Here is a 13,228-nt window from a genome sequence, read left to right on the forward strand (position 1 = left end):
TGACTAAAATAATAATCATTACTATTTTTTGTAATCCACCTTCCTAGAACAATCTACTTACAAAGATTTGGCTGTGTCGTCCAACAATTCTCCAATCTAATCGTCTAATACTATTTTCCACCAAACCCATGAGAACATGTTTGAGTTGCCACCGAAACATCCATCCTGGTCGTAGGTGAAAAAGGCGGTTTAGTTCTATCTATCCCACATGAGGAGAAAAGAGATATCCATAATCGATTTTTCGCTTATGTCCCACTTGTCGTTTGTCTTCTACTCTTTAGTATGAGTGGAGACACCAACATCCAAACTATCACAAAATTTCATCAACAAAACATTACAAAACTGTCTCACAATCTCAAAGTTTTTAAGGATGAAAGCATTCAAGTTTTTGTCATGACTTACTGTATACGCCAACCGCAACCCACTCGTTCACAACCCTTACCCAAGTACTCGTCCATCCCACGTCAATCGTCCACCTAAATACAGAAGAAGAAAAAACAGTATGAGTTGAAGTCTCAAGATTCAAGCTGAGACTACAAAAATCTCACAAAAGCTAGAATGAGAAAAACATTACTTTTTCATGGGGTGATGAGTGTTCCAACCAATGAGTAGCATAGCGAAGTACATTGCTCCTGTGGCAAACACAAAATGGAAGAATCCATATCCATATGGAACACCATCTTCCTCTTCTCCTTCTCCTTCTTGATCGCTCTCAGTTTTCTTGAACTGGAAACATTGTGAGTCTATTCCTGTAGAAAATGTGGCGATAACCATTGCAAGTAGCGCAACCACAAAGCTCTGCACAATGGTACTCAAAATTAGCATATTTATGTGTGAATGAAATTAAAAAACAAATTAGTCTTAATTAAGAGGTTAAAAGACATTACAATGATGGTAAGCCAGTCTGTTCTGCTCGAAGCTGCTGCTTTTCTGTTGCAACTTTCTCCCACTGGTTCACTGCACGACATCAAAGAAACATTATAGCTCCACTACTTGTGCAACCTTCTAATTAACTTTTCTAGTTTTTTTTCGTTCAAATGCAGAACTTGAATAGAAGTGGATCAAACGTTCAAAAATATAATAAGATGTGTTGGAATTTTTCTGATTATAATTTTGAAACTTTTCCAACATCTGAAACAATGAGATTTACTATAAACCAAAGATAAATCTCTATGAAAAGACTAGAAAAGGATTTTATATTCATAGGAACCTACATCTTTTGATTCGATTCCTAATTTCCTAGGATCCCTAAACCTAGAAACCCAACTCAAAACGAACTTTGGAGAACACTTATATGTAAGTCTAGAACCCTAAAACTGAAACACATAATTCATCATCATCGTCCCCTTTGCTTGGAGCTTTCTCAAGCAGGAAAGCTTAGTTCTCTGTTGCTGCCGGTTTGTGAGGAGAAAGAGCAATCGGATTTAAGGTTGGGATCTGCGTCTCCTTGAACCTGAAAATATCGTTTAAGATTCTGAAACCGATGTCTTGTTGAGTCACGAGAAACGTTTGCGTAAACTTGCCCCTCACGTTATCTTTCTTCCTTGTCAAGTATCCATTGACGAACACAATAACACGATCATCCTCCATAGGATATGGTATACCAAGTGAAGTCTCAATCTCAGCCGTGTAATCTTCGTATCGCATAGCCAGAAACTCATCTTTCACTTCTTCCCTAGTCCAGAAAGTTTTCTTGACATGGGTTACAGGATCACGACGGTTAAACAGACAGGGTTCATTATAGAAGATATGAAGATAGCGAGGTGCTTCGTTAAGAATGTAATAGTAATGCTCCACAAAGGCATTGCTAAGATTCTCTGCATTATTTTTGTTCTCTGACATATCTCCAGGAAATGAGAGAGAGAGAGAGATCTGACGACAGAAGCTTAGAAACAAAGTAGGAAGATGGTGATGATGAATGGTTTCTTGACCTATCTTCTCCACCATATATATAGTGGCTAAGGACACCCAAACCAACTAAATTTCCTAATCATACTCGACTAGTACTAACTCCTAATTCCTAACCCATATTAACTTTTAGAGAAGTTATCTAAACCACAAAATAAATAAAAATAGAGATGAGAATAAAATTATTATCCTCGATTATAGATATATACTAATATTTTGAGCTGATTTTGGTTTGTATTTTTCTCACCAAGAATGCAGAAATTGGGAACACAAACATATCTATAAAGAATATATTTGTAAATGTGATGAAAAATAAATATATAAGATTATATCATAATAAGATTAGATCAAATAATTCTAGCTAATGATGATATAATTTGAATTTTAAAGATCTAATTAGACCGGATTATCGGTTTTAAATTTTAGACATTGTAAAAACAGAGATGATATGAAACATAGCATACCTTCGAATGGCGCACCAGCAGACAAACACAACATAGAGTCCCATTAGAGCTGGAGTCAAGTATCCAGCATTCACCTATTGGTGTTGAAAAAATCACATTAATAATAATAATAATAGATACAAAACACAATCACAATAACAATCACATTATATGCATAATAATAATAATAATAATAATAATAATAATAATAATAATAATAATAATAATAATAATAATAATAATAATAATAATAATAATAAAAATAATAGATACAAAAAAGACTTACTTTAGGGTGAAGAGCTATGCTTGTCATGAGTTGGATGAGGAACAAAGTCCATGTTATAAAGAATATATTGAGAAGACATGACGAATCAGGCGCATACCAGACGTACATCAAAATCACTCCTACTATGCACACTGTGTATGAGGAAGTTGATAGTATCATCACATAGACACGGCTGCAAACATTAAGTGTGTTTGCTTGATTAGTACTAGAAAAAAAAACAAAAAAAAAACAAAATTTTCTTGTAAATAAGTATCAAAATAATCTAACCATTTTTCTGTATCTTTTTGGGACTGATAGCATTCGTTAAGCCATTGAATGAAACTGATCACACTAATTAGTTGTATTAAGAGAAATACCCTGTAAAGAAACAAACAACAATAAGATTTTGGGATTTTTCATATAGTATATACTCAATGTAAAGTTGGACTGATAAATGAAAATCTTACCCTGCACCAAAATGGGCAATCTCTCCTACAAAACCAAACCAAAGAAAAAAGACGTTAGTCTTCGTGCCAATTGAATTTGAAAGAGAATTTTAAATAGTAATATTCTCATCAAGCCTAACCGTAAAGGTTAATAATGGAAGAAGGAAGCAAGAAGGGAATGATGGTTAAAGCAGGCCACAAGATGAGCTTAGCAAACCACCATCCAGAATGCCATCTATCTCTTGACGAATGCGTTTTCGACGTGCCAAGAGTTGAAAGAAACATAACGAAGTAGAACAACTGATGACTTAATGGTCAAGGTCAAAACAATTTCTAAGTGACTTAGTGAAACATATAACATTGAAGTAGTTATATTAGTATATAAAGAATGAACCAAGAAAAGGATACAAAACATCCCAAGCTAACCCTTAAGACTCCTTCCGTCCCCAAACAGTTTTCTCCGCCTTTACAGTTCTTGAATACTGCAATATAATCAAACTTATATAAGTACAACGAACAAGTGATGTAATTTATATTTGAAACATGATCCAAGAGGGGAACATACTTGTCACTTTTCGTAAGGCACGCCGACCATAATCACGGGCAGCCCAAGCTAGTAGATTCGCGATGAGGAAGATCAGACCATATACATATCTAGCCATCCAGGGATTGCAGCCATTGCGGAACTGATGAAACCATGATCCATTTTTGATTGCTTCATAGCTATCGTTTCTGCTGCTTCTACTGTTGTTGCTAACGCTTGTACCGGTCTCCATAACTCCTTATACTTACCAGACTCTCTTCTCTTCATGACATTAGAAGATCGAAAGATATAAGAAACATATTACTGAGATTTTTGCACCAGAAATCAGTTTCTTGGATAGAAATCGTCAAGAACCAAAAAAAAGACAAAACAGGAGCGATCGACAAGCTTCCCCTGTCTATTCCTTGTCCTTGTCCGAGAGTTTTCGTCCTTCAGATCAAAAACCTGTGAAAGTAAACAATGAAAATTCAAGCATTTGCAAAAACAGAGTCGGCAAGAACAGAACAAGAAGACAGAAGAACGAAGCAAAGGATAAGAATCTGATTCCGTTATCAAAACAAAGAGAGGAGCACATACAAATCTATTCAAGAAACGGTGAAGAGATTGCAATTTTGTAGATTTCAAGTGGACAAAATTCATGATTTACATGAGAAACATCGGTTGTCTATTCTCAAAAAATATCACACAGAATTCGTTTCTCAACAGAAAGCTATCTCATTTGTTTTCTGTTTTAGCCGAACATAAAACAGAGAATACGTATAGTGCAAGTAACCCTTTACCCTTCTTTAATCTTAAACTTAAAAAGCAACCTTTTATAAGCATCAACGAGAATCCACAATAGATGGCTCATTTTAATCCGAGATTGCAACTTTTAACCTTAACCATGTGAATAATAAAGACAAAAGAAACAAACCAAACTTGAAAAAGGAAGCTACAAAATCTTAAGACAGTCAAGATTCTTAAGACTTAAAACTCACAAAGTCAAGATTTGGCAGGAACTGATATATAAATTTATATACTAATCCAGAAAAAAGAAAAAAAAGCAAGAACCTTTTGTGTTGTAACTATAATTTGCCGTAATGATAATGGAGAGGCGTGGATAAACAAAGAAGCACTAAGAAAAAAACTTTAGTTGACAAGGAAACAAAAGGTTAAGAGATCAAAAAGCGAAAACGAATTAGAGATCTTATAAAAAGATAAAGGATTCGGAATTTTTTTATGCAATTTGTAAAGACTTGAAAGAGAAACGTGTTGGTACGGATACAAAATTGGGCAGACGAATCTTACAAATATGAATGGGTAATGTAATGCTAAGCAGCAACATCCGATGCCCTTTTCTAGGGATTCATATAGAGTGGGGAGACACATACCTCCACTAAGGCACTAAGACGAGTTGAAGAAAAAAAGTGACAATTGTTAGACTATTCCCCCATCTCACCAAAAAAAAATCTAATAAAGAATAATTTCATCTACAATATTAGGATAACATAGATTATAAGATCTTCAAATTTCCCATTTTTTGTTAGAGAATCTTCGAATTTTTATTGTTATTGAATTTTATAGTATTTATATACTTTTTATGCTGATTGATCAAAAATATATATATATATATATATATATATATATATATATATACTTTTTTTGCTTTCCAATGTTCCCATCCATATACATATGATTTGATCTTGAAATTCCGAGGCTCAAGAAAAAAAAAACTTAAGACCACAAACCTTGTAGGTTAGACGGACCTAATAAAATCGATGGCAATTTAACAGTTCATGGCTTTAATTTTAGAGGTAAGAAAAAATGAGTTTCGTGTTTTACGTGGATTTCGTGGTTAAAAAAATGAACCATCACAAGTGGAGGTTCAAATGGCCTAAATCGGCGTGGGCATAATGTTTAAATTAAATTTATAAATATGAATTTTAATTCAACGTACTATTATACGTTAAAAATAAAAATATAAGTTTACAGTTTAAAATAATAGAGTTTTATGAGTTTGATATTTTGGATAGTAAATAATAATCTTTCGGTTTCAATTTAACTGTCGTTTTAGAAGTTAAATTTTGTTTCAGATTAGATGTCATTTTATGTTTTGATACAATTTTTTCGTAATCGTATGTTTCAGTTTTATATTTATTCGTTTAACTTATTAATTGATGATATCAACTAAAACAAAATAAAAATATAAATAAAAATTTGTAACAAGAACTAATTCAAAACGGAAAGAAGATATTTTTTGTTATGGAAAAAATCCACCGTGTTTATATTTTTACGTATGAGAAAAGTTTAAACTAATTTTTTTTCTTAAAAACAAAAATCCAAAGAAAATCAATAACTCGTTTTAATACCTTTGTATAAAATTTTGGGATATAGGCAGTATAACTGTGTAGATCTAGTGAACATTTATAGCTGATCATTCATTAGCACGTTTCCACGTTCATATAGATTTAGGAGTAATGAGCTCATGGCCTTGTCATTATGAAATACATAATACTCTAAAGCCTCTATAAATTAATAATGTTGGGACCAAGACATTTTATTAATTAATAGTAATATTAATTTATCTATAAATTAATAATTATTAATTTATAGATTTATTTTTAATAGTTTAACTTTTAAAAATTATGAATTGAGATAATTTTAACAATAATTTCAAAATTTTATGGTATTGGAATTGAATTTGTAATATTTAGAAAACATTATTAACAATAAATTACAAATACAATAGACAAATTAATTTAAATACATGACATACATAAAATTAAATTTATGAATAATAATATAGATTGTTGTATTTTAATAGTCAATCAAACTATCCAAATGTAAATGATGGATATCTAAAAATTGAAAACTTAAAAAAAATATAGCTATATTTATGACATGTTACAAAATATTTTCTATCATTATAGTTTGAAAATACAACATAACAGTTGTTTTGTCGATATGAGCTTTAGGAGAAACATACATTATATATATATATAAATTAGTACTAGATTTGGATCCGTGCTGTAGCACGGGTTGAAATACATTTCATTATTTTCAAAATGTTATATATGTAATTGTTTATAATATTATTTGGATGCAACTCATGCAAACAATTTTTATGGTAAATATCATTCATGAAATGTAAATGTATTATGTAAGTCTTATATTGTTAATTTTAACTCCTGCTAGAGTATATAAAATTATTAACCTGTGCTAGAGTGTGTCGAGCAGCTTTCGTGCTAGAGTATATAAAAATTTAACTCGTGCTACAATATGTAAGTCTTAAAATTATAATATAAATAAAAGAAATTTCAATCCGTGCTCTAGCACGGATCCTAATTTTTATTAAACATTGTGGTTTATCAGTAAAATCTGTGGAAAATAAATTTGTAATATTGTGTTTAAAGATCTTTGGAAACCACTTGATATAAAACTAAAATCTTCCGAAAATACAGTTTAGAATATCCATGATTTTATTTGTTACCATTAATATATCAATTATCAATTTGGAATATCCCCAATTAAGATTGACCCAATATTTAGGTGTAACCGATTAATATATGAATTAATCTATAACCTATCTATAACCTATTTATAACCATTTATTAAAAATATAAAATCTACAAAAATTATGTAGTGTACTTCCGTTTTATTAAATAGAGGACGGTATATAGAGAGAATATAGCATAATGGTAAATTTGACCCTAGGATAGAGGTAGCTAGCATGTGAAGACTGAAGATGTGTGGTATTGGTATTTGTAGTCTAGGTGTACATCAGAATGTTTAGATGCTCGGCAATAAGGAATTGGATTAGATTATTAAAAAATATAGGTAGGCCATCATATGGACCTCATCAAATCGTTCGTGTTATAAAGACAACTCTTGAAACCAAAACAAAAATTGTTGGGAGTTAGTATATCGTTTTCATTTTACCTAAACTGGAAAACAAACCCGAAATAACCGATATCTAAACCAATCTTGCACTGTTAGAAGACTAGTAAAACCATAATACCATATAGTCAAGCATACATTATACTATATCATAAAGGTCTTGGTTGTTTTTTTAAATAAACATTTGAGTGTGTTTTCATTGACTCCACAACAACAAATTGGACAGCCAATAGAAGTTGAAAAATGTGTGTGTATGTGTGTGTGTTCTCTTTTGACTCAACGAAGAGAAAAAAAATTAGATATTGAGTTAGATTGCAAAAGGAGGAAAAACAAAACGTAAAACAATACTTAACTATTACATGTGTTACAAAGGAATCAATACTAAATGAGTAACGCAAAACCTTGATTTCTTAACTAAAACGTAGAACAGTTGTAAATTACATATGTTTCTAATAAAAACAAAACAAAACAAAAAAGTACCAAATTTTGACTAGCTCAAAACGGTGATTTCCTAACAACTTATTCATACTTTGACAAAGAAGGTCAAAATCTGTCAGTAGCTCGTTCTCATGTGTTTTTTATCATTAACGTAAAAAATTTGAAATTCATAATTATGTTTAATTTTTACGGATAATCTTGTTGGAAAAGTGGGATAATTAGCAGAAAGCAAAGAGGCAGAAAAAAAGTGTGGGAACGAGTGGTCCCTCGATGTTCCACAACTTTGCAAGTGTTGGAACTATTAAATAGCTCCGGCTAATTTCCGGTGGCTTTTCCGGCGAGGAGAAACGGAGGAAACTTAATTCGAATGTCCATTAATTACAATATCACATATGTTACACCCGAGATAACATTCATAATATCATAACAAGCACACAAACGCATTAACATGTTCTTTCAAATCTCAAAAGATCCAAAAACAAGAACGAAGAACAAATTAAAGAAGATAAAAGAAGGAGGGAGAACCTGTAAATCTTTTCGTGTCTTGAATCTATGAAGCGAGATTGGATCTGGAGATGTTGTAAATAATGTTGTGTGTTGGCAGTGTTGCTACCTCCACAAGCTTCTTCAAAATGTGAAACCAAAGAAAAAGAAGATAAAGATAAAGAGAATGAGAAAAATGTGAAAACGAAAAGAGAATAGGTTTCAGGTTTTATGATCAGAGAGCTTTTGCTTTTAGAATACAGTACTTATTATATACAAATATTATATTTATTTTTATACATAGCTTAAATTTTTGTGAAGAGATCTTTTTTCTTTTTCTTTGTAATTTGTTTTTTTCCCGCCGTTAGCTTCCTCTATCCGATACATCCACCTTAAATATATTTCTTTATAAGAAAGAAAAAAAACTGATATCATTCTTTATAAACCACAAGTATATTTGATAATATATCAAAAAAATGAATTCATAATTTTAAAGGAACATAAAAATTACTAATTTGACAAAAAAAAAAACTACATATAACCGTGAATGCCAACTACCACTATACAAGACAGAAATTAAGAATTTATTTTTATAACACACTTTTGTTTACAATGAATAAACATGCTTTGTAATTGAATATTAAATATCATAAAAAGATTAGATAAAATATGTCTAGTGGTGATGTAATTGAAAAAGAATAACATGCCATAAAACTTAAATTGTAATGGTATTAAAGTTTAGACCAGACAGTTAATTTACCACAAATGATAAAAATACTATTAGTACTGACTTCAGATTTGTTCTTTATGATTTTGTTATTATTAAACGTGAACGTGCTTGCTCTGTGATTATTTATTGCCTTATAGCTCGATTTTTTTTCTTAGTTAGCTTAGTTGTGGTGTTTGATTGAACGAAACATTTAATTATTAATATACAATCATACAGTCTAATTTTTTCTATTAACTTTGAATTTTAGAGTCCCATTAGTTTTATAAAATTGTATATTTTAGATGTTGCAAATATATTAACAAATAATTACGTTTGTGATAAAAGAATTTGCATAAATAAATTCAATAATTTTGATAATTCTCATCACTGTGATAAGAGTTAGTAAAACAAAATGGACAGGTAAAGATCTTCGGAAATTTTGGGTATGTGTTTTAAAAGAATTAAAAAAAATTTAAAATGTATTTTGGCTAAATTTCATTAATTTTGTAAAAATTAAATAATGAAACACGAAATACAAGTATTAAGTTTAAATCCTTTGCCCATTCTTTTATCTGTTGGATTAAATTTAACACTCTCAACTATGTCAGAACAAAAAGCATGTGTTCGACGCTGATCAATTTAGAATACAAGTTGTCAAAACTTGTGTGATTCTTCTTTAAGAAGATGAAGACAGAGTATTGTTCAAAAGAGGATGATCTATAATCCTTTAAAAGAAAGCGGTTATATGACAGAAAATTCTAAGATACAGAGAATGATGTCACTATTTTCTCTCAATGTGTTTTTATATTTGGTTGTCTTTACTGATAACAAACATAGTTCATTGACGATCTTTGTATCTAACTTTAACAAATAAAATCTAATAAATCATTTTAAGTTGACAAACACATATAGATTTTAACAGGACCAATCTAGATTTTTTTTTTTTTTTTGGACAACAATGATTATATTCATCAAACAGAAATATTACAAGGAATGAGATAAAGTATCCCAAAGTTAAGTCGATTACAGATACAAATAAAAGCTTTCCCCAAAGCAATAAGCATAAATAAGAGTAAGGTAGACATCAAGCAAAACTCCATGAGAGCTATGAAGCAAGTGCTAAGAAACACTTGGAGACATGTGGGATCATGGTTGAAAGATCGGACATCATTGAGGATCTCGAGAGATGACAGGAAGGTCACGGTCAAAAGACACAGTGCCGTTGGTAGACGAGTCAAGGCCAAGGAACTCACTGGAGTGGTGAACACTAGCAGGATCAAAGACATGACATGGATTTGGGGGCCGAAGACCCATAAGGTGGTGTAGGTGATGGTAGTTGTTTGCTTAACAAGATAGTACCTGAAGTAATTCGCATGAGACTTCAAAACCTTAGAGGTATTACAGTTCAGGATAGAAGCTAATATCAGGATTTGCAATAAGTAAGTGTAGAACCGTAACATAACAGGTAGGTCCTCTCTGCCATGGAAATGGTGATCAAGAATTCTACACATGGTTAGTAGTCAGTAGGACACTAGTGAATAAAGAGCAGACCTTGCTTCGGAGGAGAGGTTGGTTGCAGGGCATTGGGTGTATGAGAGTGCAACAATGAAGCTAAAATCAGGTGCCAAAGGGTGATGTAAAGTCGTGCTAAAACAGGCGGGTACTCTCTGCCATGGAAATGGTGATCAAGGGTCCCACACAAAGCTTGCAATCGACAGAACATGAGGACATAAACAAACGGCCTGAACTTCAGAGGCGGGTATGATTGATGGGATTTGGGAGAGACGCGATAACTCCAGATTTGGGGACCAATAGACAATGTCATATGTTTAGCAATAGCCATAGTTCTAACATACCCCTTGTACAATCAAGATAGACTAGCTAAGTGGATTCTCTGATGCAGTCTTCGAACACCGAGGATGACCAAACAAACTAGTAACAATCTAGAGGAGAACAGAGGGCTAGATAGAGAGAACATGGGAATTTGGAGGTATGGCAAGACCATTTGGGAAGCCAACAAGCCGAGTTCGGGACCAAAACTCATCCGCAGGAATCCGGTGGATATTGTGGATGGCCAGGGGAGTTGATTCGTGCAGCGGCTAACCGGAGAGGAGAAGAAATTCTGCTTCTCTGGTGGGTGTGACCTTGAGTCCGCGGAGCTCTCAAGGTGACATGTATCTGTAAAGAGAGTCCAATAGCAGAGGCAAATCGCACTTCTGAGAGGCTTCCCGTCAATCATCGACTCCGACGCCACCTGGGGAGGTTCGGATGATGTTGCGGAACATGGTTCTTCAGAGGCGGAGCACGCTCCGGATCGAGAGAATTGGTGGTGTAGGGACTTTGAAGGCGTCGACGGAAGGATTGGGCTAGGGTGTAAGAGGATGGGGTTCGCCGGACTCCACATCCTTTGATCTGAGAGCAAAGGCAAGCCTTCTTCGTCTGGATCTGAGTTAAAGGTCGAGGACTGATAAAAACTCAAAAGGGGAAAATAAAAGGGGAAGACAAAAATAACAAAGGGAATAAAGGAACACATGAAACAGCAAAGATTCGAAACGGGTGAGAAGATCCGACGCTGGCGAGCCGGAGCTCTACCGGCATCGGAGAGTAATGGTGAACGCGACACTTCGAGAATAGTGCCTGAGAGAGAATATTAGGGCGAACTAACACTTCTCGTCTCTTGACCAATCTAGATTATAAAATGTATAAATTACAAAACATATCAAAAAAGTGTCTAAGCCACATATTCGTTTCTCAAAAAGTGTTTATGAGTTCAACCTTCATTTAAAATTACATTTTAATATATTATCTACTTTTTGTATCTAATTTACTTTGTTAAATTATAACTAAAGAGTTTATATGTTTTCATCATAACTTCTCGGGAAAATCCCATAAAAAACCATCAAGGTGTCAATGACTTCCAATTTAAACCTCCAAACTATTATATTCCCAACTAAAATTACCAAAGTGTCAAATTTCTTAAATCAAACCTTCAAAATGACAATCGTGTTCGCGAATCCACATTTTTCACTAGAACTTAGTTAACTCCGTCAAGTAAAAACTAACTCCATTCACTTTATTAATTAACATGCTTTTCAGAATTTAGGATTTTAAACGTGAATAAAAAGGTGAAGACATTACAAAGTAAAACATAAACCATTCCATAAACATAAACCATGTTTATACAAAATGCTTTCGAGTCATTACAAAAAGACTGTAGTGTCTAAAATGCATCTTCTTACGTGTAAGTCTTTTTTTTTAATTAACCCCAACCCCCAAATCTATTTGATTTTGGGAGTTTTTCTAATTTTATTGTTGTTTTAATTATTTTAATTGTTTTGTTAATAGAAAAATATATTAAAAATTACATGTGGATTATTAAACGACTGGAATTATTATTCACTTGATGGGGTGAACTATTTCGTTAACAGAGTTAACTTTTCCGGTGATAAATGTGGATCTGCAAACACAAATGCCATATTGAAAGTTTATTTAATAAATTTGACACTTTGATGGTTTTAGTTGGGAGTTTAATAGTTTGGAGGTTTAAACTAGAAGTTAGTGCCACCTTGATGGTTTTTATGGGATTTTCCCTTTCTTATTATATAAAAATTACCTTAACATTTATTCCCGGATCAACTAAAATTAGATCAAACAACTTTCTGTAACCAAGATAAAAAAATCACACAAGGATATCAATCTGAAATTTTGATAACTCTAATATAGTTGTCGGCTTTTAAAATATATCTTGAACATAATAATGCTATCATATAAAGTTCCAATGACCCTGATCCTGATGCCCAAACGAATTAGAAAGGCTCGAGACTCGTATACCTTCTTGATTAAAGGAAGCTGACAAACCCGAACATTCTCATTTTGCGTTATCTTATAAACATCTATTAATTATATCAAACTACTTCAAGGTCAAAATGAAAATTAGCTAGTAACACACTTGGTGAAATGAAACATTGTTTCTTTAGTCGAGCTTTTGGTTGGAAAAGGACAGCGCGGAAGTGTACCCTGATCGAAACTCTATATATTAAGCACAATACCAAAATCAGTGACAAGTAATTCATTAGTATAAATGAAGGTGGTGATTGGTGAGTATCATATAATTAA

General features: G+C 32.5%; 2 protein-coding genes across 6 annotated transcripts; both read right to left on the bottom strand.

The window, feature by feature from the left end:
• On the bottom strand, positions 1-2,071 carry LOC109125675 (nuclear transport factor 2-like). 2 transcript variants are annotated; one of them, XR_015561517.1, is made up of 5 exons: positions 1,531-2,071; positions 888-1,453; positions 575-798; positions 403-476; positions 1-307 (listed from the first exon to the last, which is right to left on the bottom strand). XR_015561517.1 is itself a non-coding variant. In XM_019227897.2 (1 exon), the coding sequence occupies exon 1, from the start codon at positions 1,945-1,947 to the stop codon at positions 1,378-1,380; it is 570 nt and encodes a 189-aa protein (XP_019083442.1). In that variant the 5' UTR covers positions 1,948-2,064; the 3' UTR covers positions 1,076-1,377. The 2 variants fall into 2 exon arrangements, 1 of the variants encoding a protein (XP_019083442.1); XM_019227897.2 differs by lacking the exons at positions 1-307; positions 403-476; positions 575-798 and having other exon boundaries at positions 1,076-2,064.
• Positions 1-8,836, bottom strand: LOC104789500 (uncharacterized). Of its 4 annotated transcripts, none has more exons than XM_010515191.3 (12): positions 8,446-8,836; positions 3,628-4,050; positions 3,471-3,544; positions 3,203-3,362; positions 3,084-3,108; positions 2,905-2,994; positions 2,638-2,809; positions 2,373-2,446; positions 888-957; positions 575-798; positions 403-476; positions 1-307 (listed from the first exon to the last, which is right to left on the bottom strand). In XM_010515191.3, exons 2-12 carry the CDS (start codon positions 3,836-3,838, stop codon positions 246-248), a joined length of 1,236 nt encoding a protein of 411 aa, XP_010513493.1. In that variant the 5' UTR covers positions 3,839-4,050; positions 8,446-8,836; the 3' UTR covers positions 1-245. The 4 variants fall into 4 exon arrangements, with proteins under 4 accessions (XP_010513493.1, XP_087313803.1, XP_010513501.1 ...); XM_087457677.1 differs by lacking the exon at positions 8,446-8,836 and adding an exon at positions 5,955-6,093; XM_010515199.3 differs by lacking the exon at positions 8,446-8,836 and adding an exon at positions 4,657-5,073.
• Positions 8,837-13,228: the final 4,392 nt, after the last annotated feature.

Source organism: Camelina sativa, chromosome 1, assembly GCF_030686135.1.
Source record: "Camelina sativa cultivar CO46 ecotype springtype chromosome 1, ASM3068613v1".
Lineage (NCBI taxonomy): Eukaryota > Viridiplantae > Streptophyta > Magnoliopsida > Brassicales > Brassicaceae > Camelina > Camelina sativa.